This window comes from Orcinus orca, chromosome 10, assembly GCF_937001465.1.
Source record: "Orcinus orca chromosome 10, mOrcOrc1.1, whole genome shotgun sequence".
Lineage (NCBI taxonomy): Eukaryota > Metazoa > Chordata > Mammalia > Artiodactyla > Delphinidae > Orcinus > Orcinus orca.
In genome coordinates, this window is record NC_064568.1 from 103,520,511 (window position 1) to 103,547,643 (window position 27,133).

At 57.6% G+C, this 27,133-nt stretch overlaps 1 protein-coding gene across 1 annotated transcript; it reads left to right on the plus strand.

Annotated features, from left to right (window-relative positions):
* The first annotated feature begins 18 nt into the window (after window positions 1–18).
* Window positions 19–25,588, plus strand: PXDC1 (PX domain containing 1). The gene is made up of 5 exons (XM_004281066.4): window positions 19–750; window positions 13,193–13,284; window positions 13,741–13,858; window positions 20,904–21,015; window positions 24,577–25,588. Exons 1-5 carry the CDS (start codon window positions 495–497, stop codon window positions 24,692–24,694), a joined length of 696 nt encoding a protein of 231 aa, XP_004281114.1. The 5' UTR covers window positions 19–494; the 3' UTR covers window positions 24,695–25,588.
* The last annotated feature ends 1,545 nt before the right edge of the window (window positions 25,589–27,133 follow it).

Consider the following 27,133-nt stretch of genomic DNA (forward strand, 5'->3'; position numbering starts at 1 on the left):
AGAGGCGGGGCCGGCGCCCGGGTTTCCGCCCCTCCAGGCAGCCGGGGGTCCCCGCGGCCCCAGCAGCGCGGGCTCGGGAGGCGGCGCGGGGCGCTGAGGCCAGGCCCCCCCTCCTCCGCTTGGCGCGTCCTCTCACCCGGAGGCGGGGAAGGCGGACGCGACCGCGGCCTCGACGTCGGCGGCCGCGCCGCCCGCGAAGGGAAGCGCCTTATAAGCCGCCGCTCGGCCGGACCCGCGGCTCGTCGCCGCGCCATCCCGGAGAGCTCGCGGAGGCCGGGCCGACCCCAGACAGACCCCGACTCCGGACAGACTCCCGACCAGCGCCGGCTCCGGACAGATCCTGGATCTGTCCGACTCTGGACAGACCTCGGACGGACCCCGGCCCCGGACAGACACCCCGGCTCCAGACCGATCCCGGCTCCGGACGGACTCCCCGCGGACCCAGGCCCGGGCGGGCGCGCCCCCTGCCGGCCGGGGCATGCTCGGCCCGCGGCATGGCCTCGGCGGTGTTTGAGGGCACGTCGCTCGTGAACATGTTCGTGCGCGGCTGCTGGGTGAACGGCATCCGCCGGCTCATCGTCAGCCGGCGCGGCGACGAGGAGGAGTTCTTCGAGATCCGCACCGAGTGGTCGGACCGCAGCGTGCTCTACCTGCACCGCAGCCTGGCCGACCTGGGCCGCCTGTGGCAGCGCCTCCGCGACGCCTTCCCCGAGGACCGGCCCGAGCTGGCGCTCGCGCCGCTGCGCGAAGGTGGGCGCGGGCCCGGCCTGGGGCAGGGGGTCGGGGGGGCTCCTTTGAAGTGCAGGGAGGGGGCGCAGGGGCGGTTATTAAGCGGGGATCGCGACATCCCGGCCCCCGGCACGGGACAGGGACCCTCAGACCTCCGCCCGCCCCCGGGCGGTGAGTGCAGTGGCTGGTGCGCAGGAGTCGGCGCACGGGGCCCGAGGCCGGCCAGACGGGCGTCCTGACCGTCCCCAAGGCGAGCCACCGGCCCGCGCCAGTGTCGGGCGGCCCCTGCGACTCCCGCCGCGGCCGCGGCCGGAGAGGCGGGGGGGACGTTTGGGAGGAGTTAAGGACAGCGTCCAGCTGGGGTCGCGTCGTGTCTGGCAGCCCCCTCCGAGGCCTCCCCCGGCAGGGCCGCGCCTCTTGTCCCCGGTGACCGACAGCCCGAGTGCGCGGTGCCACGCGGCCTCCGTCGCCACCAGGGTGGGTCCGCATTCGAGTTTGATGAGCCCAGAGGCCTCCTCCCGCGCCTTGTGACTTTCCTGGCTCGCAGGGACTGGGTGGCTTCCCGTTTCCTCTCCTCGGCCCACGGGCTGGCCTTTGGAGGCCGCGGAGAGGAAGCGAGAGGCTGAAGCCGAGGCAGGAGGACTGGGGTCCCCCCTGCCCCCTCCCACACACACGCGTGACCACCTGCAGCGCTGAGAATCTGGTGACACTTCCCAGCGCCTTCCTCTAAGCAGATCCCTGGGGCACTTTAGGGGGCATTTACTGAAGCTGCCCATCTGCCTGAGGTCTTGGGATAATCTCCACTCCGCCCCACGCCCCCCTCCCCGGGACAGCTCCCACCCCAGTGTGTGAATTATATGGGTAATTAGCTCATTCTCATGACACATTCTCGGGCAGACGCGTCACTTGGAAAGGCTCCCAAAGCCAGCACGTGTGCAGGCCCTGCTCCCCTGAGTCTCGCTTTCGTGCTGCTCCGGAGGGAGTTTAGTGGTATTTCAAGCATGGCAGCAGTTTACCTTGATCTACTGTGTGTGTGTGTGTGTTGTTGTTTATCAAATGGATGCTGGAACAAGGCAGGCCATAAAGAGGAGTCCCTGAGAGCTGGTGGAGGGCCTGCCCTCCCCCGCCCTCCCCATACCCTCCCCCACACCCTCCCCCCGCCCTCCCCTGCCTTCCCCCCATACCCTCCCCCATACCCTCCCCCTGCCCTCCCTTCTGCCCTCCGCCTGCCCTCCAGGTCTCACTCTGTCAGAGGACCCCGCTCAGCTGTGACCCCAGGCTCCCCACTTGGCTCCGCCCCTGTAACATAGGACCTGACGCTCACTTTTCTTGTGCGGACTGGAGTGCACCCTCAGTGTCCAGCAGTAGTAAGCCCTCCACAAAGGTGGCTTTTGTTGTCACCCCCAGCGGCTTCTGGTGAGGGTCATAGAAGGTGGGGAGGAGGGCGGAGCTTCAGTCGCCTTGGGATCTGGTGAGGAAACCACCTTACCCGGAGCACAAGGGTTAGGGTGCGCTGTGCACTCGCACGCCCTGGGCTCTGTCCCTCCGCACGGGTTGTGCCTGGTTGGTTCTGGGTTTGCGAGGTGTCAGCGCACCATCCGCAAGGAGACAGGAAGAGGGTGACCACCAGGGAGAGAACAAGGCGCAGAGGGGGTGTGATGGCTGCTTCCAAGGGTCTAAAGGGAGAAGAATCAGCAAGAGGTGGGCTTTAGGGTTAGTGGGGGCAGGCGGGGCGGCAGTCAGGTGAGGGCCAGTTGTGTGTGAGGGCCTTTCGAACAGCCCACGGTGGACTGTGGGAATGTCTTCTCGGCTGGGGTCCTGACCAGAGGGCCTCCTGCAAGGCCACCTCAGCACCCCTGGAGGAGAGGAGGTGGAGGCCCGGGGCCGCAGGACAGGCGACCTGAACCCTCTGTCTGGTTCCAGGTTCTCTGCCTGGAGGCAAGCTGGCCCCTCCCCCAGCACTACCTGAGTTTGTTGTACACCCAAGGGAAGGCCTTTTCCTTCCTTAGAAGGAAGGAAAGTCCAGGGAACTTGTTTGCTAAGTAAAATACATCGCCATAATGCAAAAGAAGCGTTCACCTTATTTCCAGGTGGATTTACTATTTGCATAAACAGATCGTCTGGACATACAAACCGTACACACAAAAGGCATCCAGATGTGTGTGCTGTTTTAGAGATGCCAGGTTTTCTCAGTGCAATTCCCCATCAGATTCCCTCAGTTTAAATTTATTGCATGTTTCTGGGCTGGGTTACATTGGCCCGCTCATCTCTTTAAAAAGCTTTGCAAGCGTAGGTTTGAGAACTCGTGCTGGCAGCAGGCTGGTAGCTCTTGTAAATGCAGGACTGAACACCTCCAGAGGGTGGGAGCGCCTTGGGTCCCACTTGCATCTTTGATTCTGCGTGCAGTGAAGGGGATGCTGAGCCCTCTGTCTTGTCCCTGGAGTACTGCAGTGGGAGAGTGTTTCTGTGCAGAGAGTACTTTTCCTTGATTCTGCACACACACTGGTGCTAGCCTTGGCTGTCCGTCTGTGGAACGTGTATGTTTCCTGGTGACACGTGCGCAGAGATGTTTAAACCCCTGCGTGGAGTGGCGGCACGGGGCTCACTTGCCCACCTCTCTGGTCTTCTGTTTGGGCGAGGCTGCCCTCAGGACTAGTCTTGCTTCTTCTGTCCTCTTCCTTAACCTCTTGGCCTCTCACCTTGTGCTCTTCTCCGTCTGGATCTGATATACCCGTCCTTCCTTTCTTGTGCCCCTGCCTGGGGGAGGGAGGTAGCTGCTCTCTGTGCATATCACCTCTGGGTGACCAAGGTGTCCCCTTCTGCTCTTTCCACACTCTGACACAGGTAGGGCCGAGTCTTTGACTTAAATCCCCTTTACGTAATACTTAACATGGTTCAGGGCTCCTGACCAGATGTGGCAAGGTCTCTTGCCTGTTACATCTCTCGTCTGGGAAGGTTCACACTTTAAAAGACAAGGATGCAGAACTTCCCCAATGACTGTTTGGGGCTCTTGGATTATTTTGATCCTTTTTAAAAAATAACACCTGTTTCAGGCCTTATGAAGTCATCACTGTAGAAACATTCTATTTCCAAAGTAGTCAGGTGACCTTTGATTCCTGATTACTGTCAAATCAACACTTTGGTTTTATATTCACTCAGCAAGTATCTACCAGATGCCTCCCCTGCACCATCATCTTCTAGGCACTGGGGATGCAGCAGTGACCAAAACAGACAAACCCTGCCCTCATGACTCTATATTCAGGGTAGGGGAAATCTAATAATAAAGAAGATAAGTTAAAAAAAATGTTAGATGGTTCTGCACCTTCAGAAGAAAAGAAAAGGGAGGAAGGAGAGGAGCTATGACTTGCAGGGGCAGGGAGGGGTTCACTTTCAGATGGGCTGGTCCGGAAGGGCTCAGAGGAAGTGACCTGTGAGGAGAGACCGGGAGGAAGTGGGGAGAAAGCGACGTGGGTGCCTGGGGAAGAGCTTCCAGCCAGTGGCCAGAGCAAGTGCAAAGGCCTTGAGGCCGGCATGTGCCCGGCGGCCCTGTGTCCTGAGGGGGCCGCTGTGGTTGGAGGGGAGAGAAGGGGGTGGAAGCAATGGGAGATCGAGGTAGGGAGTGGGCAGATCACGCTCAGCGTGGGGCTCTTGTCGGAGATGCAGAGCTCGAACGGGAGCGACCTGATGTGACGGGCACGCTGGCTGCTGTGCTGAGCATGGCTGGAGAAAGACCAGGGCGAGCCGGGGAGACAGGGAAGGTGTGAGAAGTGGTCAAACACGGACGTGTCTGGGAGGGAGTGCAGGGTCTATGGAGAGACCAGATGTGGGTGTGGGGAGCCCTGGGCGATGCAGGAAGCCCGTAGGGGGAGCTGACAGAGGGCCCAGCTTTGAACACGGTATTTAGTGTTTTCTCCAAATAAGGCCCCTCCTTGAGATCCTGTGCGTGGTGCTGGGGTAACGTCTGTTCACCCCTGTCACCGGGGACGTGGATCTGCCTGCCTCTTCATAGGCCTTCTGTTAGACGTGATATGGAGGGGCAGAAGCGAAGGCGTCCGGCACCGACCAGAGAGGCCTGGGCGCAGGTCCGCCAGCCAGGACACCCCGCCTCCCCACGGCTCTAGGGGACAGCGCTCTGCTCCCAGGCTCTGCTCTCACGTGGATGGGGAGAAGCTCTGTGCTTTCCCGAAACAAGCAGGGGTAGATCACCGTCTGGTCTGGGGGTGAACTGCAGAGCCCCGAGTTTCCTTTCTTAGTGAAAGTGGCTAAAAAAGAGCAGAGGCCGCCCACAGGTCGGGGCAGCAGATCGGGGGGACAGAGGCCACCTCTGTCCGGCCTGACGGGCCCTTCTGTGGGCTGGGGTTCTGTCCTCCCCACTCACAGCCCAGCCCCGCCCCCATGCATGGCTTCCCTGGAGGGGGTCCTGCCGCTTCTAATGGGGAGAGGGGCAGTTTTCACTTCTCTGGGGCATTTTGGGTGATCTTTCTGATTCACAGACCTATTTCGAATCTCTTCCATATATAGGGCTGCCGGGCTCTGCCGTCCCCCCGGGGCCGGGGCCGGCATCCCTCCCGGGAGCCGGCTGTCTCCTCTCTTCCTAAGGTTTTATGTTTCTTTCCCAGACCCACACCCTGCTGTCGCTCAGGCTTTGTTCCGAGTTCCCTGTCCGGACTCTCCTTCCTCCGTGAGTGACGGTGTGCTCTGCGGTCCCATGGTCTCATGCGTCAGAGCTCCGGCCGTGCCGTGGGCCCAGGTGACCCGGGCTAACTCCCAGTCAGAGAAGGAGCGGCCAGAAACTCACAGAGCGTGTTGGTTCTGGAGCTTCTAGGCCTCGCTTACTTCCCACCAGATTTCCAAGGGGAAACTTGGCTCTGCATCTCGGCACCGGGACCGGCTGGTAGCATCTGGGTGCCCTCAGGCTGGCCCCCAGGGACGCCGCCGTCCTTTTCTCTTTAACAAGTCTGGGCCTGGTGTGCCTCCACTGTGCGTTTTTATAAACACTTTTCCAAACGGCAGGAGGTGTTTCTGGTTGGGAGCAGTCAGAACTAGGGACGATGGGCGTGCGGCGGAAGGCGGCAGCAAAGCCTCTGCGGTACGAAGCAGGGTCGGGGCGGTGTGGCCGCTCCGTGAGGCTCGGTGCGGAGCTGCAGGGCGGGGCCGCGGAGAGGCTGGCCAGGAGCGACGAGCCCCACGGGCGAGCACGGGCGCCCCAGGCCCCGGCCCCTTGGTGCGGGGCGTCCTGCAGGGGCAGCGGCCGTCAGCAGAGTACATAGGGGACAGGGAGTGAGGGCGCGGCGCTACCAGGGGTTGACGCTGTCCCACTGAAATTGTTTTTATTGGTGTTTTTGTTCACTTTCACTTCCTCGGGTGACATCACCACTGAAAAGATGGTCCCCATGTCCCTGAACGGGCTTGAGAAGCTTCCCCCCCACCCCGCCCCCGCCAGGCCCTGGATCCAAATCCTCCCCGTGACGGGGGCAGGGAGGGGGCTGAGGCGAAGGGCTGGACGCCTTTCTTTTCTGGTCGGGCCTGGGCTCCCTTGAACCGTGGCAGCACAGACAAGACGTGTCCTGTGTCACATAGAAGCACAGACCACGTGCCGCGACGTTGTCCTCCAGGCAAGCCCCGCAGGGCCCCGCTCCCCCCGCCCCGACGTGGGTCCTGCTGGTGGACACGACCGCCCTGCTCCGCTGCCGACTTACACTGCAGGTCGTGCCGCACGTTTAAGAACAGGCACCTCCGTCGTCCTCTGCTGGTGTGTGACTTACAGTCAGTAGGAAACACGACGAGCGGCATTTGGACCGAAGGTGGGGGCAGGGAAGGAGCGGACGTGGGATTAGGCTGTTACCACGGTGCCTGCTCACCACCAGAACCCCCTGCTTCCCGCAGGGGAAAATCCAGGCCCTGCGAGACTGGCGGACCCGCCTGGGGACACGAGGTCACGGCGGGAGGAGGTTGGGCAGAGCGGCCCAAAGCCCCAAGCAGCAGCTTTGGGACCAGGCAGGTGAGGATGCGGTGTCGGGCTGTTTCCGGCTCCCTCCCACGTGACTCGAGGCAGGTGAGGATGCGGTGTCGGGCTGTTTCCGGCTCCCTCCCACGTGACTCGAGGCGGGTGAGGATGCGGTGTCGGGCTGTTTCCGGCTCCCCCCCACGTGACTTGAGGCGGGTGAGTATGCGGTGTCGGGCTGTTTCTGGCTCCCCCCCACGTGACTTGAGGCAGGTGGTTCAGCTCAAGCCACCGCTGCAGGGTTGATAAGCTGGCAGGGGTGGCATCTGCATGGCCGTGGCTGTGAGCGCTTGAAGCCACGACAGAGCCATGCTGGACGGGAAGGCACCGTGTGAGGCGGAGCTTCTGCCCTTTGCTCTGGGTAGGCAGCGTCCCTCACCCAGAGCCCTCCCGGCGGGGGTGTGGCCTCCAGCCTCCCGTCCTAGGGAGGTGGGGACGGCGATGGCGCCTGAGAGCCCGGGGAGTGGGGCACCCGATACCTCAGTGGGACCACTACCGACCCGGCCTGGGGCTTTGCTGGTCCAGAAATTGGGATTTGGTGCTTGGCGTGGGTCAGGTTCGGGGGCAGTTTTCCGAGGCAGATGCTCTCAGTGTGTATTGTCTATGAGAAATAGAGCTGCCACGGGGGCAGAGCCTGGGTGGAGAGCCGGGCCCCCCTTGGCCCCCAGGGGTGTGTAAGGCTTGTCTCAGCCCTTCCAGCCCGCTCTCGCCCTCACCCCTGCGCTGCAGGTTCCCTGCTGGGTTTTCCTGGTGACACCTCCCTGCCGTCAGTCTTGGCCTCGTGTCCGTCATCCTGGCCAGCATGTAGGGGCAGGTCTTGTCGCCTGGTGCCCGCTTCGGGATCAAGTGCTTCCTGTTTTGAGAGCCTGGGACGGCTGGTGTTGATTCCCTAAATTCCTTCCAAGTTTTAAGACAGACTAAGGTGGAGTGAGTGACTCCTTAGCCATGTTGAACCCGAAGCTTAGTAAGGAATTCTGCCTGTGGTGGGAGAAGAGCGAGGCGGCCGGAGAAGGAGGGGCTGGCGGAGGGATGTGGTGAGAGGCGGGCATCTCACAAGCCTGGGAAGAAGCGGAGGACAGAAGTCTTCCCGCAGCCCCTTCCCGGGGCCTCCGGACCTCTTGTCTTGTCTCTGCTCGTCTCTCTCCTCCGCCTCCTTTCCCTGCCCTACTTCTCGTCCTTGCAAAGACGGGGAGGAGATGTTCCTGTCCATCAGTGTTGCCTTGGGCATCTCTGGGCCAGGGGAGGGTGATGGGGGAGGGGGACCGAGCCTTGTGTGCAGCAGGGTGGGCATGGGGGCAAAGGGTGGGACCCCCATGATGGAGCCTGTGAGGTCAGAGTCACCACGGGTTCCCAGGGAGCGAGGGCTGCGTGGGGATGCTTGAGTTTAGCAGAGAATAACCACTTTGGTTGAGCTCAAGCTCATCGCTGAGTGAGTCCCTGCTGGTTTTATGTTGACTACCTATTTAGAGGACAAGTATTTACGAAGTAATCATTGAGAATTTTCCTGGAAATTTTAAAATATTTTATTTCCAAAATTTGTATGATCCTCAGCCTTTAAAGAATATATATCTCGTGCCAGTGCCCTCCGCACCTCGCCCGAGCCGCCTGCTTCTCTGGGCTCTGCGTGGATGGACTTCTGAACTATGCCTTCTCTGACTCAGTTGGAAAGTCCACATCACAGAAGATTTCCCCGGGGTCTGCCATGGGAGTCTCCTCTTAAGGGACTGGCATCCTCTGGGTAACGGACACTCCTTCCCAATTGACCCGAGAAGCATGTGTCTTCACTCCCAGAATTACAGCGGCAGAAGGCGCTCAGGCAGATTCAGCCCTGAGTCTGTCCCTGGAGGCTGGGACAGTCACCAGAGATGTTCAGTCCGAGGCCTCCACCCACGGAAGTAGGATGTGGGACCAGGTGCCTGAGGTTAGGACACTGGTCTGTGTCTGCTCCCTCAGCCTGATCTTTGTGCTGATACAGTTTGGGTTCAGTTTGGGTTCCGAGAATGAGTCAGGTGTTTGTGTTTGTATAAAGACCTAACCCAGGAACTGACAGAAGCTCGTTTGGAGTTCTCGATTTTCAAGGGTAAACTAGTTCAGACAGAAGGGGTACCCTGGCTGCTCAAGGCTGAATTTCCACCCCCAAAGGGATGTGAAATTGACATACTGAAATGTACATAGTCGTGTTATCAATCTTACAGTTTCAAAGTTTTGGGCTATATCTGGATAAATTTCTCACATCACAAATTGTGTAGAGTGAAATTTTTAAAAATTGAGATTATATTAGTGATGATGCTTTATCAGAAATTAGAAAATTTCCTGGGGCTGTGAAGTCTTCTGAGTCAGTTTCCTTAGAACTTGGGTGTGGCGGGTGGACCGCATCCCTTCCCGCTGTCCTCGCTGGACTGCGTCCCGCACCTTCCATGGACTGATGGCGCCTCCTGCTGGCCGTCCCTGGAACGGCAGCCTCATAACCAAGGGGGGGGGGTCTGAGTTTTTCTGTCCAACTGCAAATTTACAACCATTTTATCCGCTTGCATTCTTTAGAATCACGATCTCAGATAGTAAAACTGAGTCAAACAAGATCCCCACAGTTTTCGTTCGATCAACCATATTTGGAATACAAAAGCTAAAAGTTCTAGATAGTCCTAAATTATTGGACGTAAGCACATTTTTGAAAATGAAGTTTAAAATAGTTACTGTAAACAAGTGACATTTGGAAAAGCTCTGCCGGTCATCAAAAGCCAAAGCTCTTGGGTCACAAAGGAAGAATACAGCAGGTAGGACAGGAAACCCCCCGACTGCCTGTACGTAGTTGAGCGTCTCCGTACGCCGTCCATCCTGGGCAATGACACAGGCCCCAGATGTGGGCTCTGCTCACACCCTGCGCCGGGTGCTGTGTCATTTTGGGAATTGATGCTGATCTTGGGTGTTTCCAGCAGGTGTTTCGGTTTCCAACAGTTGTGAACTTGAGAAAGCTGATGGGGGCGGACCTCAGTGGGTTGGAGACATGAAATTTTAAAGGAAGCTTTATTTCATTTCTGCACTGTGGCCCCAAAGCACAGTTTTGGGTTTGTTTGTTTGAATGTTTTCCTTCCGCATTTAGTACACCTCCTGTTTAATGGGAAACACCTTTAAAACAACTGAAGGAGGGAGATTTCCAGGCCCAGGAGGGGAGGGAAACGTGGGTGCTGGCGTTGGAAGAGGGGCCAGGCCATTGGAAGCCCCGTAGCCAGTGGTGACCCCTTCCTGCCCTGATGTGGGGTGAGGGAGGGGCTCTTTGGGGGCCAGGTAGCCTTGGGGGCCGCCCCTAGATGGATGCCAGTCAGCCCAGCCGAAGCCATAGCTTCATGAATCTCCACCTTTGATTCCCTGCCCAGGGAAGAGGTGAGCGTCCTTGTCATTCACGCGGACGGCTTTCCTTGGGGAAGGGAGGACGTACCGTGGGAACGCTGAGCCCGGTCGCCTTGGTTGTCACCCAGAAGCCACTATGCCACGGGGAGATAAATTATGACGAAGGGCCCCCAACCAAGAGCCAAAGCTTAAGAAACTGCCCCGTCACTGTTCCTGCAGGAGGGAGTCCAGTGTGTTCTTTCGCCATTGAGATGTTCTCAGCCCCTCTTGTCGTGAAGCATGTTTTCATTTCCAGAGAGCACTGTTGGGCTTCTCCTCAGAAGCCTAAAGGCTGGTGAAAGGCAGCGATAAGGTCGCAGCTTCCACAGATAGAACCAAACCAGAGTGGCCGACAGCTCAGTGGGTTTGTTGCCACCTCGGTCTTGGGCAGCTGTCGTCCAAGGCCTGTGACCCTGAGCCTGCTGGCCGGGATCGGCTGGGGTCAGTGACGCCGAGAAGCAAGGGCTGTGGTTGGCACCCGTAGGCTGCTGGACACACACAGATGATAACTCGTCCTTGACTCTGTTCTCTTGTGCAACTTTATTCCATCAACAAACGGCCAACGACCAGCAAATCCCCTGCGGGTGTCAGTGTCAGTGTCAGGCCCTGTGCTGACGGCTGACGACAGGAGGGGACCCTGGGCACCTCCTACACTCAGCTTCACAGGTGGGCTTGGGGAGGCCACAGGGGAGGGAGCAGGTCTGCTGCAGAGCGGTGAGTGCTGCAGAGGTGGGGTGGATGGAGCTCTCCCAGAGCTCAGAGCAGACCGAGTCCCGCCTGGTGGGTGGGGGGCTTCACAGAGCAGAAGGCGTGTCCCAACCCACGTGGCCTTTAAGGGATGGTGGGATTTTCCCACTCGAGCCTGGAGGTGGGGGAAGGCCAGTGGGCATGGGTCCCCCAGAGGCAGTGCTATGTGGGCATGGGGTCCATGTTCTGGTGACTTGGACCCGTTCCTCGGGGTTGGGATGAGGATGTGGTAGTCACAGAGCAGCTGAGCTGGTGAGGTTGGCGAGGCTTGGACCCCCAGGGTGTGTGCGCTGAGCCTAAACCCTTACGTGTTCCCAGAGGCCTGACCATGTACTTCTTGCCTTTCTCTGCTTCGTCTGGAAAGCAGGTCGCCAAGAAGATAGTGTTGCCAGGTAAAGTACAGGACACCAAGTAAGTTTGAGTTTCAGATAAACACTGAATAATTTTTTAGTGTGTCTATCCATACTGTTGCATTATTCATTGTTTATCTGAAATGCACCTTGAACTAGGTGTCCTGCTTTTTGCTTGCTAATTCTGGCAGCCCTAAAAGAAGATCAGCATAGAGCAGAGTGTGTTTATTTGACTGAATGGTACCCTGGGTGGTTGTAAACCCAACCATGGGCTACACGTGCTTTACGTCCTAGGAGGTGGGTGTAAATACGCCGTATGCATTGACCAGACGAGAGGGCTGATCCTATAAACTGTCCCTACAGAACACAACTACTGTGTCATGAACTCGAGTGAATTAACACCAGTGTGCTAGATGTAACAGAAGTTGAAACGGGACAGTGGTTTTGCTTGTCTTAGAATAAAGCAGCTCTTTCTGGGGACGACTTACAGAATTGTCCTGTCTCTAAAAACAACTTTGCAGAGGACTTTTCAGCGTCCCTCTTTTCCTCTGTAGACTTGTCCGTAGCAAGCAAGAGGTCACAGAGGGGTGTGTGTGCGTGTCTGCGTGTGTGCTTGTGCGTGTGTGTAGTTCAAAACAAGAAACTCAGGGCCGAGACCCTGGCACCCTGGTGTTTTCTTTCTCCCTTCTCGCTGCCCCCAGCCTGCAGGGTGGTGGGTAGGCCAGGCAGCCTAGGTGAGAGGGGAGGAGGTGGCCCAGGCCCCTCTCTGCGGCGATGGCTGGGGAGTCGTGCTGAGGTTGCCAGCGCGGGCTGTGTGGACCGAGGCTTGGGGTCTTTGGCTGGCTGCCTGGGTCCATGTGGCTTGAGGTGGGGTGGGCAGGACCAGATAGCCCACTGAGAAGCAGGCCCCCGGGTGGCCAGGTGAAGGTGCACCCGGCCTGTGCTCCAGGAGGTCCAGGGACCCCCTGCTCAGCCCAGGCCTTCAGAAGCGCCTCGCCCTGTGTTTGGGACGCCCCTGGTTTCCATGGACCACGCGTTCCGGGGCCTCGTAATTTCAATCACGTAGTTTAGGAGGTTAATTTAACACTACGTGGACTTGGTGAGCTGCCTGCAAAATGAACAACCCTTTCTCACCTGTAAAACAAAACCAGAACTTCTGAAAACTGGGATTCAGTGACTGAACATAGTTCTGGGATTTCAGCCTCTGTGGTTTGGTCGTAGCTCACCGGGACCAACATCCTGGGTCACGTGAAATGTCCTTGGGAATCTGACCTGCGCCATCCCTGGGAAGCTGATGTGTAGGAGCTGTGCTGGGAAGGTCTGTGCTCTGCACTGCTCAAAGGAAGATAGAAACGCACCCCGAGTCTCCGTGCCACTAGCTCTCGTGTTTTAGAGACAGAATACCGCGCTTTTTAGTAGCCGGTCGAGACTTCCGGTGACCAGAACGAGGGTAGGAGCCGATTCCTGGAAGGTGCTGTGAGTCACGCCCGCGCTGGTTTTCTCTGGGTAGAGATGTGATTTTTTCCCTTCCAAAGCCCGTATCTAAATGACTTGTCTAAACACAGGCTCCGTTTCCACAGGACCTGTGGTCATCTCAGCTGTGTCACCGGGGGCTGATGGGTCCAGCCTCCCCCAGCTACAGCCACCACGCTGGCGGGGGCTGAGCTCTGGCCTCGTCCAGGGTGCGGCTGGAGAGTCCCGCTCGGAGAGGCCTCTGATGGCGTCTCTGTGGCTTTCAGACGGACAGCGTCCACTGCAGCACACACGTTAATCACTCGTTGGGTCGTTGAAACTTAAAACGAGGTTGAGAGCCAGGCTTTCGGGGCAGGGCTGCACCCACGTGAGGCCGAGTAAACTTCCCAGATGTCCTTCGTGGAGGGTGACGCCAGGGAGGCGCCATGTTGTTCCGTATTTAATTAGGGAGCACACTTCTTGGTGTGTTTTTCTGATGGAGGCATTTCTGTCTCAATCCCAGGGCTGGTCGCCATAAAGGATGCCCACGACATCGAGACCAGGCTTAACGAAGTAGAGAAGCTGCTCAAGGCCGTCATCAGCATGCCGCGCAAGGTGGGTGCGCAAGGTGGGCGCGCAAGGTGGGTGCGCAAGGTGGGCGCGCAAGGTGGGCGCGCAAGGTGGGTGCAGGCGGACGGGCGGGGCCGGGGCGCGCTTCCTGGAAGTGTCAGGTGGGGTTAGGTGTAAGCCCAGGGAAGGAAGGCTCCTTGGGCTCTGGGGGCTCCGGTGCTTTCTCCCTGGGGAGGCAGCGGAAGTGACGGGCTTGCAGTTTACTGGAAAGTGAGGGGAGATGGACGTGCGTGAATGCTGGCGCAGACCAGGCACGAACTGTTCCCACTGTCCCCATCCTGTCCGTCCCTGGGCCTCGAGCTACCTGAGCACCTGACAGGTGAGTGGGGAAGCGGCCCCGTCCGCGCTCAGTCCCGCAGTCTGAGCAGTGCGGGGCCACCAGCGTCAGACGGGCTGCCTCGCGAGAGGAAACTGTGTAGGAATGAACGTGTTTCTTCCCAGTATTCCAGGTCAGAAGTCGTGCTCACCTTCTTTGAAAGATCTCCCCTGGATCAGGTGTTAAAAAATGACAACGTCCATAAAATTCAACCCAGCTTTCAAAGTCCGGTGAAAATATCAGGTGAGAGCCACAGGGCCACCAGAAACCTTCCCAGCCCACTGTCCACGTGCTGGACACACCTCCCCCACCTTGGGATCCAGAAATACAGCCCAACAGAAGGGTGGAAGCAGCAGGGGAGGGACCGTTTCCCGATCTTTATGAAACAGTGTGTTTCTACCTACTGACCTGCAGTTTACACTCTTCCTACTTCCAAAGCGAGTTATCTGACGTATAAATTGGAACGTACTTAAATAGTCTATGATGAAAGCATCAGTGAGGCTTTTTTTTTGTGGTACGCAGGCCTCTCACTGTTGTGGCCTCTCCCTCTGCGGAGCACAGGCTCCGGACACGCAGGCTCAGCGGCCATGGCTCACGGGCCCAGCTGCTCCGCGGCATGTGGGATCTTCCCGGACCGGGGCACGAACCCGTGTCCCCTGCATCGGCAGGCAGACTCTCCACCACTGCGCCACCAGGGAAGCCCTCAGTGAGGCATTTTGAAGTGAATTACTGGAATGCGTCGTCCAGCCTGCAAAAATAAGAGTTCGCCTAGCGCAACACTGACTTGGTTCTTGGCTTTAGGGCGGGGGGACAGAAGGGGACACATGGTGTAGGTCTCCTTAGCGTGGACACTGGGTTGAGCCTCTGACAAATGTCAGCAGCGCTAGGAGGGGATGGTCAGCCGTCCTGCGGGTCAGAGGGGAGCGAGGGAAGCCTGGGTTCAGCCCGGTGGCAGCTTCCTCAGATCTGGGCCTCACGTGTTGCTACGACAGTAGACTCTGTTTTTGCAGTACTGTCGGCAAAGCCTGTGAGGGGCATTTTGTAGGAAAAGAGGTCTGTCCTGGAAGTCTCAGGTACCAGGCTTCCCCAGGCAACTTGTCTGGCCTGAGTGAGGTTGTGTGGGCGTTTGCCGGGCGCAGAGGGGATACAGCTCGGCCAGCGGTGACATCCCACAGGTCACCTTGACGTGAGGGGAGGCGGGGGGGCGGGGCGGGGTCCCTGTGTCCAGCACTTGAGTTCTGAGTGGAAGGAAGGAAAGAGGAGGGAGCGGAGGAGGGGGGCTCAGAGGGAGGTGATGGGGAAGAATCAGCAGGTGAGGGGACCTGAGCCCAGAGCCATCACCTGAAAAGGAACTGGGTCCCAGTGATGGGAAGATGGAGGGGGCACATTGGGGTGACGGCTGATGTCACTGTTATAAAAGTGTCCTTACTGAGTGATATACCAGGGCAAGGATGAGAGTCCTTAATTGCGTGCTGGGGCGCGGCGGGCAGGGCTGGCAGGTTCTGGGAACCCGGGACGGAAAAGTTACTTTTCGCTCTGACTGTGTGTGCGCAGGACAGGGTTCAGCCTGGGTTTGCGTGTCTGCCACTTTTGTCGTCTTCCCAGGAGAGCTTCGTGTGTGTCCTTAGGAAGATGATCAGGGGACTGGGGGCCTCTTCTTAGCTAACGCCTAGCGTCCAGAACCTTCTCTACAGGAGAGTGAAAATGGCGGTCAGCCCTCCTGACCGGATGTCCGGGGACCCCAGTGTCCAAGGCTCAGAGAGGCTTCAGAGTGTGTCGGGCTCTGTGTGCTGTCACCTGGAGCGTGGGCATCTCTGTCCTTCAGTCTTGCACGGAAGAGCCCCGGCCCTGGCATCTCCATTTTGCTTGATTTCTTTGTTTTGAGCAAACAGGAGAACCGAGAGCCGCAGGATCCTTTCAGGGCCTGGGGTTGGTGGCAGGCGCAGGTTGACCCAAAGGCCCCAGGGCGTAAGAGGGACGGGTCGGCGCTGCATGCAGGTGCTTCTGATGGCGACAACCTGGCGTCCCCAGCCCCCGTCTCAGTGCCTTGTCTTTACTGCCGATTCGGATAAACTCACGACCCAAGTTTACCCCAAAGCGCTGAAAGGAAGGAAACAGGATTGAACAGGGGTAGCGCTGGGGTCCCACGTCGAGGTTTTAACTACGTTCTTGTGTTGTTTCGAGAACTGAGGACAGAGGTTTGGGGTTCCTCCTGCCCACGAGCTCAGGAGGCCTGGCACGCAGGTCTGGGAAGGCAGGGCCTTGGCCTCCCCGTGCAGGCTGGGAGCCCGGGTCCTGGGGACATCGTGCTCCCTGCTGGGGCATCGCAGGGGGGAGTCACTGTAGCCACCGCGGTGCAGCACAGAACACTTTGTGACACAGGGCTGCCTGACAGTGGGCTTGGTAAACAGCTATTGCGAGTCAGCTGCAGAGAGCCCGAGGCCTTGTGCCAAGACCACGGCCTGAAGGCCGCCCTGCACGGGAAGCTGGCGGGGTCGCCCCTTCCAGAGCTGAGGGTCTCCCGTGCCTGGGGGTCCGTCCTCCTCGTCCGCTCTCATCAGTCAAAGGGGTTCTCCCTGGGATCTTCGCCCCCAACCTCGCTGGCCCTCCCTCTGCCTGAGCGCGTGGCTGGGTGGGGCAGTTCCCATGGCACGTGAGACGTGCTTTCGTTTTCCACTGAGACAAGGATGTGGCAAATTCAGAAAAACTTCTAATGAAAACTGTTCGGTACAGTAGCGCTGCCAGCCGCAGAGGGCCTGGAGCCGCGTGGGCAAGCCCTGCTCCTCAGTCTGGGCCCGTATTTGCGCTGCGCGTGGACTCGGGAGTCCCCGGGCACTGGGCCTCAGGACCCGGAGAGCCAGGCGCCCTGAGGGCTGAGTCTCCAGCAGCCCAGCCTCTCCCTGGGGTGTGTCCTCAGTACCGACATCGGCCACCTGGACCTGACTTCCTGGCTCGTTCATTTATGGATTTCCTGTCATCCTGGGCATGTCAGGCAGTGGTCACTCTGGCTTTCCATGTCACCGTCGACCCCTCTGCTCCAGGCCCTGGGCCTCCTGCTGGCTGGGCCCTGTCTCCTCCCTCCCCACAAGCCCTGCCCGTCCACGTCCACTCCTGTCCAGCTAAATTCCACTCGTGCATGGAAACGGCCGTGCCCGCTGTCACCCCCTCCCCCAGACTTCTCAGCACCTTCTCAAGCCTCTGATGTGGCATCCTGGGAGGTGGTGCCCTGGCGGACAGCCCTGACGTTGGCCCACTCTCAGGCCTCCTGCAGTGACCTCTAGGTTGACCGGCTAGGGATCAGAGGCTCCACTAGGTGGCGCCAGGCGCCCATGGTGTGAGAACCAGCACCCCCCACCCCCACCCCCACCGGGGCCACGATTCTGGCGAGTGCTCTGGCCTCTTAGATGATGCTTTGGACCAGTGCAGCCTTAAACACTCTTCATCCCGTGTTAATCTAAAAGTTTATTACCGAGTCTAGGAAAACTTAAATTTAGTTTTCTGCACCGTGGCTGTGTTGGTGCAGCTTAAAAGAAAGCATAAACCCCAGCCTCGCTCTGGCTGCTTGGATTAACTGATGTTGGCCTCAAAAATCATAATGCTCAGGTTTGGGAAGGCTGGAAATATAATTTCATCTTTTAGTAACCAGGCGTCTGTACAGGCTCAACTTAATTTTCACCACACGGGGAGAGTCCTGGTCTCCAGCTAATGAAACGACACGGCTTTGGGTTTTGTTCCGTTGCTAGAGACGTTGACAGTAGAATAGGAAAGGGGATCGGAGAGCGTGTGAACGCTTTCAGGGCTGAGACTGTCCGCAGGAAAAAAAGAATAGATGAATTAATGAAGTGGGTTATGGTGGCATATGGGGCATGTGAAAACAGGGCTGCGAGTAAGAAAAGCAAATCACCACCAGCCAGACACTAGCCATTGTTGCAGGAATGATCCCTGGAAGATGCTGAGATTAGTGGGTGAAAGTTGAAGGAGAAGCAGAATTTGCACTTGCATCTCCACCAGGATCGTTCTCAACTACAAAGAGAGAGGGAGTATCCTCATTTTGGAGAAAACCTCCTGACCCGAGAGATCCAGATGACATCCCAGGAATAAGTGAGGTCTGTGGGCATCGCACTCCTGATCTGATGCCCAAGGGAAGGCAGCGTCCCTGCAGGTTCCTGCAGGACCGTCCACCTCTGTCCAAGCACGGAAACACCAGGCAAGTTGAGGCACAGTCAGTGAAAGACTCACCAGTCCGCGCCCCAAGTGTTGCAGCCACAGGAGAGATGAGGCAAGACCCAGGCCCTCGAGGCCGTCAGGGGTCACAGGAGGCTGAACCACCACATCTTCCTGCCCCGAGGGATCCGGGCCGGGCCCAGAACAGACAGAGGGATGTGGGTGAAACTCAGGTGCAGGAGGTTTTAGTTCAGAGTATTGCGCCGATGTTCGTTTCCTGGATTTGCTCGTCACACCATGGTTATGTAAAATGTTAACCAAAGGATGGGCTGCCGAGCGATCTGTGAGAGCTCTGTACTGTTTTGCAACTTTCCCGTAATTCTAAAATGAGCTCCAAAAAAGTTTTAAGAAGTAAGAAGTGGCAAAGCAGGACTCTTCTTCATGTGAAGAAAATTCTGTATGCAAAAAACTGGCTTGAAAAGGAACTATTTCATGGAACTGGCCATGTATGTGATGAAAGGTACTAAGCTGACTTCTAAGAAATTCCCATTTTCAGTATATTTGAAGGTAGGCTTCAGATGCTGGAGCTTTTCAGTAAGCGTAGCGTTTCCTTTGGTTCTTTTTATTTGGGTGACGCAACAGACGTGAGGACACTCGGAACAACGATAGCAATAACGACCATTCGTGAGCCCCAGCATTTGTTAGATTCTTTATAAAAACCATCTCATTTAATCCACACCTGTGCCCCTTAGGGTAGCTGGATACGGTTATTCCCCTTTTACAGACGAAAAAGCTAAGCAAGGAGTAAGCTGCTTCCCACGCTTAAGTGGCGGAAGTGGAGTTTCCTGGAGGGCCCAGCTGGCCCTGCAGACAATTGGCTTCTCTGCACAGACAACTAAGGAATGATTTGTAACAAGTTTGTTTTGGGGGCTGGTTCCATTTTCTAGATTCCACTTTCTAGAGCTCCAAATCTCACATTTGAGATAGATGAGGAAGTTCCTATACAAGGTGACTCCTGGCGACATTCACAAATGTTTTGCAGCACTGACATTTGTTTTCACTTGTAGGGTCCTCCCCTCCAAATTCCCTTGGGAGGTGGTGGGAGAGAGGATCTGGGGGCTGTCAGCTGGCTGTCCTGAGGCCCCTGAGGTTTTACGTGCTTCCTGGGACAGGTTTGAGTCAGTTAATAAAAGCAGTAAAGCAAGGGGTTCTGTGCTGTTGTGCATTTTAAATTGGGAAGCAGGGGGATCTTAATCTCTCCTGTCGGGGTGTCGTCCCCTGCAGTGTCTGTCCACTCAGGCTTTGGTCAACGTCTTCATGCTCTTTTTGCAGCTGGTGGTGTAGTTGACCCCAGAGGTTCCAAGCACTGACTTTTCGCTGGTTTTCAGCTCCTTCTCATGACTTACAGGCTGTCCGAGGCGGGTGGGCTCTGGGTCGGCTCAGCCGGGGAGAGGAGGTCGGGAAAGAGCCATGTGCTGATGCCACGTGGAGTGCGACTGACCTCGAAAGGCCAGCGAAACGAGCGCTGTCACTTCTCCAGAAAGTCAGTTGGAAATTTTAGCAGTTACTTGGCAAATCCGATTGATGGATAGTCATTTTATCCTGGGGGGCAGAGGTAAGGAGAAAATCGACTTTTTTTCTTCTTTTTTTTTTTTGTGTAGTTTCCCTAAGTGTCTTCATGTGGAGATAAATTCATAGAACTGAGAATCAAATACCCAGAAAGATTAAAAGTAAATAGGAAGTTACAATTTCACTTATTAAAAAAAAGCAAATCTGTACATGGGGTTAAAATAATCTTAATTATGGTGAGATGTAAGAAATAAAACAGTCCTGCAAACAACAATAGCATCAGATGCCCGACGAGACGGGGTAACACTGGACATCCTTGCGGCCTGTGCCAGGGCCAGAGGAAGGGCTATCTTGAGCTGTTTCCGTGCATCAGGCCCTGAGTGGGAAGATGATGATCATTGGATTTGAGGACCCGGCAGGAGTTTAGAGTCTGTTTGAAGCACGCTTTTAAGGTGAGGTTAGTGAAGGCCCTGATTTGATGGGACAAACGAGGCCCTGAGCGTGGAGCTCGATGACCAGGGGCTGAGGTTGGTTGGAGATGCACACAGCTGGAGCCCTGGTGACCCTCCAGGTCTATCCTTGGAGAGTCTGTGATCCACTGAGGGAAAGGAAGGACACACAGTCCCCGGGAAACGTCAGTAAGAGCTTCCCCAGGTCCGAGAAGGGAGTCAAGTGCACTTATGTTTAAATGGACCAGATGACGTGATGGAGCCTGGGAGCTAATAGGCTCTTAGAGTTGGAAGGGTTCTTGGAGAGCATCCAGGACAGTTTTGAAATTTCCAGTTAGGACACTGCGTCCGGTATCTCGGGGTTCCCTGCTGGGCTGCGCCGTGGAGTCCCAGGTCCCAGGCCGGTGCTGTTTCAGCTGCCCACGCCTCCGCGTATACACACACACACACACGCACACACACACCCCGCCACCACCGATGCTCGGGCTTGCCCGTCCCCCGCTCCCCTTCTAGAGCTGAGTGAGCACCAGACTTTGCACTTGGAATCTAACCGCACAGCCAATGTAGATACACAAAGACGATCTCTTTGTTGCCCTTTTAAAATTAGTCCAAATTGTGCTTGTTGGTGAGAAGTCAGTTTATGTATAGGATTATATAAAGTAAAAGGTGGAGTCACCCGTTTGGTTGAAAACGCACACGGATTGCGCTGGATCCTCACGGCGACCCTGGGCCGTGTTATCCTCACCTAAGACAGGTGAGAGCTTAGAGAGGTCAGGCGACCTGGGCAGAGCCCACGTCGTGTGCGGTCATCTTAGCCTGAAACCCAGCCTCGTTCTGCTCCAGCTTCAAACCCACAGGGCGGGTGTATGGCGAGAGCACTCGGACTGCCAGAGCGCCTTTCTGCGGGGGAGAGATGCTCCTCTTGCCTGGTGTAGGGTCGGCAGGTGTGGCCCCTGAGTCTGGGTGGCGGAGCACTCTCTAAACTGTGGGGAAGGAGGGAGCACAGTAGGAGAAGGGGGATGTGGGGAGATCAGTGTGAGCCCAGACTGCAAAACTTCAAAATCGGGTCCCCTTCTGAATATTTCCCTTACTGCTTTCGCTTTCAGAAATCATGAGGTCCAATGGATTTTGCTTAGCAAATACCGAAACAATCGTTATTGACCACAGCATACCAAACGGAAAAGACCAGCACGCAGCTGTGGACCCCTCGGAGCACCTGTAAGTGCACTGATTCGAGTGTCATTTTACACACGAGGTCCCGAGCCGTCAGCCAGTGCCCGGGCCAGGTTCCCTGCCCACTCGGGGCTCTAGGAAGGGGACAGTGTGACCATGCGGCTGGCAGTGGGGAGGGGGGACATTCAGGAGGAGTTGCCTGGCTTCACGTCTGGGCTGTGCTGGGCCCTGGAGGGTCCGGGGCCACAAGCCTCCTCGTGGGGGCCTGGTCTCCTGGGGGGGGTGGGCGTCAGCTGCGTGTTGACCTCTCGTCCCCTCCCAGGGGGCTTCTTTGTGGCTCACGGGCCTGCCCTGCGATGGCGGATGTGTCGGCTTAGAGAAGGCAGGCAGCTAAAGGCCCCCTGCCCTCCGTGCTTCCTTCCTCGGGTGACAGAACAGGGACCACGATGGGGGCTCTAGGAGAGCCACCCCGGGTGCTGCCAGCCGTCTCGGCGTTATCGGGCAGGACCTGGCTCTGGTGACTGTCAAGGCCACGCCCGGGGCTCTCCCTGCGGTGTGAGCTCAGGGAGTTCGTTCCCGTCTCCTGGCTCCTGTGCTCTCTGGGTGGGACCGCTGTGCTCTCGCAGGGTCTCCTGAAGGCTCAGGTGACGAGCGTGGATGCCTGACACTGGGACCCCCGGGCAGCTCTGGAAGCTCAGGGTCTCCCGCGGGCACTTGACCGGCACAAGCCCGGAACCAGGGGGCCTCTCAGAGTCCGGGGATCCCTCCACACCCCGTCAGCCCCACGTGAAAGCGGACCAGGACCGACCCAACTGCTGCCGTGCCTCGCGCTCAGCCGGGACCGCACACATCGTACACACCGTGTGTGCACAGACAGCTCCCAGCCCGAGGGTCCCCCGAGCCAACTTGGAGCTGGCGTTGTGGGTCCGAGGCTGACGTGGATTACACGGCGACGGAAGGAGGTCCTGCTTCATGGGAGGAGCTTCTGGCCGGGCTTGTCCTGGTGGAGTGGTTGGTGGACCACCAGGGGCTGCAGGGTCCTGGCTCTGCATCCCAGGGACCCTTTCTGTGGCTGAGAGGCCCCGAGAGGCCCTCTGCCCCTGGCATGAGGCCAGCTCTGAGAAGGAAGTTCCACCATGAATCGTTTTGGAGGAGAAGCATGGAGAGAAAGCAAGGGCTGTAATGTAACTTTTCCAGCCAGCCCGGGGCTCTGCGTGGACAGGGCGACCCATCCTCAATCTGCAGCGCCGGGTTGGTGGGAGAGAAAGATCGCGGGGAAACCTCTGCGATCCCAGGATAGCTTAACGAGGAGATGTCGGCCTCTGAGCGGCCCCGGAGCATCTCCAGGGAACTTGGGCTTGCCGGGCATTTCTCCAGGTGCCTGACCTCGGGCAGCCCCGCAGCGATGGTCTGCTGCCGTCTGTCTCTCGGGAGGGTCTGTCTGAACACTCCAGGGGACTCCTGTCCACTCTCCTGGCCACAGCTGTCCTCAGCAGTCCTCGACAGCAGCTGTGTGGCCCCAAGGCTGTGGATCCACGCTGCCGGGCCTGCTGTTAGGACCTGTCAGTCCCCACACTGTTCCTGGGGGAGAGCAGCTACAGTACTCGGACCGGAGACCCCCCTGCACTCAGGGACCAAGTATGTGTGCCTGGCGGGGACGTGCGTAAGAGCGGGACGGCTGGCCTCTGCCTTGTGACCACCCTGGTTGGCTGCAGGGGTTGCCAGGCTCCGGGAGATTCTGCCCAGGCCTGGGGCGAGCCCTGACCCTGTCCTCACTGGTTAGAAGCAGGGGGATTTGCCAGGCCTGCCGAGGAGCACGGGGGCTGATGGGGACCCCGGACTCCACTGAGCATCCCAGGTCCCCTTCCTTCCCCGGTTCTCAGGGGGTCTGAGGGCAGGAGGGGTAGCAGGGGCAGGAAGCTGCTGGGCGGGGCTGTGTCGTGGCCACCACCGGGCCCGTCCCTCAGCTGCCCGGAGCCTTTCCCTGCACCTAAGGGCCCCCTCTCGGCCTCACTGCCTGCACGGACGCAGGGCTCCACGCATCTCCACACACGCCCGTCAGCATGGACTTAGAGGGAAACCCACCTCCATGCCTTTCCTATCTGATTTCGAAGCTGCCATCGCCGCCTCCTCCGCTTCTCCCTTGCAACTTAGAGACAGCAGGCCTCCCTGGGACTCCGTCCACCCCACGTGCCCTGGATACTGGCGGGGCGGGGGGGCACCTCTCCGGCCTCCTCCTCCCCCATCCCGGCTGGCTCCCCAGCCAGTGTAGCCAGGCTGGCGGCTATGTGGTTTGGACGCCTCGTGCCCTGCCCGTTGCTGCCCGGCTTTCCGCTGTAGTTGAACTCCTGTGAGGTCTCAGTCACCGGGAGTCAGAGCAGGGACAGTGTGGACAGTGTGCTCGGTGGCCCCAGGCCCTCTCCGCTGCCCTGAGCAGGGCCTGCATCCGCCCCCCTCTGCCACTCCCCTTTGTTTGGACTGGTTCTTAGCTGGGGAACAGTGGAAAAGGTACAGGCAGCATCTGTTTCCCCTCTTGGGGAGAAGGTCCTCCGTGCACTGTTTTCTCTGTGAAGCGTCTTTTCAAATTTGCAGTCCTTTTTGTCCAGCTTAAGCAAGTGTGCTTACGCCGAGGCTGGGTCAGGCAGGGCGCGGAAATGGTTTCCATTCCTGGGGAGTCCATGTTGAGCAGGTATTTAGGTCACCTCACATTTGGGGCACAAATCCTTCCTTGAGCTCTTCCCATGCCCGCCACGTAATGCCCCACATTGAATACAGGACCCAAATGCAGGACCCCGCCCTCTGCTAACCTCTGCCCTCACCCAGCTCCTCCCTGACTCCTGCCTCCTTGGTCGTGTGTGCACGTGGCCCAGGAAGCAGTCAGGCTGGGAGCTGGGACCACACGGCCTTCTTCACCCGTCTTTGCCATTGTCCACAGGCCCAGCACGTGGCAGGTCCTTGTGCCTGGTCCACTCTGTGTCCCCAGCGCCTGGCCCAGAATAATCCCCAGATGGAGAGAGAAATACTCACTGTGTGAGTGGGTGGATGGATGGATGGATGGATAGGTGGATGGATGGATGGGTAGATGGACGGATGGACGGATGGACGGATGGACGGATGGATGGATGGATGGATAAATGGATTGGTGGATGGATGGGTGGATGGATAGATGGATGGGTGGTTGGATGGATAGCTGGCTGGATGGATTGTTGGATAAATGGATCGGTGGATGGATGGATGGCTGGACGGATGGATGGATGGATGGCTGGCTGGCTGGATGGATGGATGGATGGACGGATGGACGGATGGACGGATGGATGGCTGCCTCAATATCGATCAGTGAGAGTAAATCAGTCTCTAAGGCCGTGAAAACCAAAGCCGTGATGGCTTTGGAGTCGGGCCCACGTGACTGATCAATTTGCAATCACGGTTCCTTCCACACTCGCTCCACACACAGCCTGGTGGTGGATGGGCCGGTGTCGTGGAGAGCCCTTCCGTGCTGTTCGATCCAAAGATCCTCCTGCCAGTGACCGTCTGCCCTTTGTCCAGTGCAGCGGGGCCAGGGGCCAGTGAGCCAGCCCTGGCCTCACCTCTGCTTTCCCGTTTCAGGTTTGAGAACGGCGGTGAGTTTGCCTCCGAGCTGGAGGATGGAGATGACCCAGCAGCTTATGTCACCAACCTGTCCTATTACCACCTGGTGCCTTTCGAGACGGACATTCTGGACTGAGTCTCCACGGGGCCCCTCCTTCCCCAGCTGGTGACCGTGGCTCCGCTGAAGTCCATGATGCCAGGGACCGGTCCTACCCAGCTGCCCACGCCCACGGAGACCGTACGTCTCCGACAACCAGGAGTCGGGTTACGGGGGTCCGGCACCCCTGCTGCTTCTAGGGGTCTTCCTGGCCTGTGTATGCATCCCCGGGACACACCCCCTCCACGCCTGGAGGGGCCACAAGTGCCTGCAGGACGTCCCGGGCCGGGTCTGGACACCAGCTCCTCCCCCCACGTCTCCTCCCTCCACAAGCGCACAGAACATTTTGCGTGGCATCTTGGTGAGTCACCAAGTTCTGGACAACACAGGCAGGTGTGTTCTGTCATCCAGGATTTCCCTGGAAACCAGGACGTGCAGTTTCCATTCCTGTTTTTTATCTTCTATCCGGAAACTGTGGGCTTCACGTCAGCCAAGGGAGTGTTTGCGGAAGGTTGGTTGTGAATGGAGTTTCGGCCGCGGGCATAGGGGAACCACTGACTGGTGCCCGTGTGATGAACTCTGAGTGGTGGCAATTCTCCCGAGAGGAAGGAGTCCCCACCTGGGCTCCTACGAGGGCTGACAGCGCAGTGACCCCTGGGCGGCTGAGGGTCACCCTTCCTGCCGGTCACCAGGATCTCAGTGATATATTTGCCGTATCAACCTGAGTGGACGGGAATCGGGGGGTCACCGAGTGCCCCCAACGAGTCTCCCTCTGCCGTCGGGGAGGGTCTGGGCTCTGCGTGTTCATCTCCTCACAGAGAAAACTAACGACCAGAATTTCTCGTGTAAATAATAGTAAATTATTGAGAATCCTAATTCTTTTACACAGTCTGTTTTTTAATCTATTTTAATTAAATAAAACACGTTACTCTACTTTTATTGGTTTAAGATGTGGCTCTTGTTACCCCTGCCCCACACGCTGCGCCTCCGGGCTGCCCCCGGCACTCCCGTCTCATTGTCCTTTAGGAAATGTGCTGTTCTCACCCTGGGGAATGATCTATCCAAACTGCAAAGTAAGCAAAGTGTTCTTTTGAGTTAGGGTTTCCCCCTTCTCCATGCTCCTTGCTGGCAGCCCCGGGAAGCCTCCTGGAACCCAGCTGCGCAGCAGATGGGCTTCCCGTGGCTTTTGCGTCTCCCTCTGCTTCCAGCTGTGCTCAGTTGGGTGCAGCCTGCTTCCAAACAGGCTGTCAGGCGGCCAATGGGGTCGACCAGTTGCCTTCTTCTCTTGGGGGTAAAGTTCAGGCCTGTGCAGGGTGGGGCCTCTTGCCTGGCGGGGTTAGAATCAATCACAGCTACCCGCCTTCCGAGTTCCAGTCATTGATTCCTGGGTTTTCCTCGTTACCCACATTCTGCAGGGGACTTCTCCCCAGCTCTGGGGCCACAGTGATGGCAGCCCCCTGAGCTCATCTGCTCACGGGGGCTGTGTTACCCCCTCACGGCCCAGCTTGGCTCCCCAAGACCCGCCCCCCAGCTTTCATGCAAGAAGCTTCACTGTTTCCAGTGAATGCACCACGAGATCTCAGATGTTTGGATATTTGTTTTCCTATAAAACACATCAGAATGTTCTCTGGCTTCTTTTTTTTTTTAATGTTTTTTTCTGGAAAAACATGATCTTCTAGACCCATTTGTTATGTCCCCGCATTTGAAAGATGTTGCCAAGTTGTCTTCCAGAGAAGTCATACCCACCACCAGTGCCTGTGCTGTGGCTTCTATTGATAGAAATTGAGGTCGTTTCAACTATTTCAGAAAACAAGAAGCAAAGGATGTGTCTGAACACACACAAAACTCCTCATGAATGAGAATGAATTTGTAGAATAAGGTGACTGTTGATTTGTGGGAGTTTCTTTAGATGTGAAAGGTACGTAGTTCTTTTCATGAAGGAAATTGGCCTTTATGTCACTTAGCTTCTGCAGCCTAACACAAGCTCCAAACGTAGTGACTGAACAGTTCTAGGGTCGGCTGTGTGCATCGGGCTTAACCAGGTGGTTCTGCTACTGGGGCTCAGGCTTGGTGATGCTGGCCGGGCTCACTGAGGGAGAGCTGGTGTAGGAGGGCCTGGCGGGCTGGACCGTCATCTCTGCATCCCCTGCCCTCTATCCTCCAGTTGGCTAGCTCAGGTTTTTCACACTGCGACTCACCATTCCAGGGCAGACAGAGGCCACGCCCCAAAGTGCAGGTGCTTTTCAAGTCTGTTTCCATCCCATTTGTTTCCTTCCCAGAGGCTTAAGCCCGGAGTCAGTGTGGGAAGTCAGTGGGTACAGGGAGGTATCGACAAGTTGGGGCCATGTTGCAGTCAATTCACTTCATCCCATAAAGGCCTGATCTTAAGTCTCTGCTTTAAGAATCTGGGCTTATCACTCCAGTCCCTCTTGGTGGTAAAGCCAGGTGCAGTGTAGGTTGGGGGTAGGTGAGTTACGG

What these genes read in the sequence shown, in the direction of transcription:
- PXDC1 (XM_004281066.4), top strand. Translation starts at nt 495, where the DNA reads ATGGCCTCGGCGGTGTTTGAGGGCACGTCGCTCGTGAACATGTTCGTG. An exon ending in GCTCGCGCCGCTGCGCGAAG is followed by an intron (nt 751 to 13,192) that starts GTGGGCGCGGGC and finishes TCTCAATCCCAG; the next exon opens with GGCTGGTCGCCATAAAGGAT. An exon ending in TCATCAGCATGCCGCGCAAG is followed by an intron (nt 13,285 to 13,740) that starts GTGGGTGCGCAA and finishes GTTTCTTCCCAG; the next exon opens with TATTCCAGGTCAGAAGTCGT.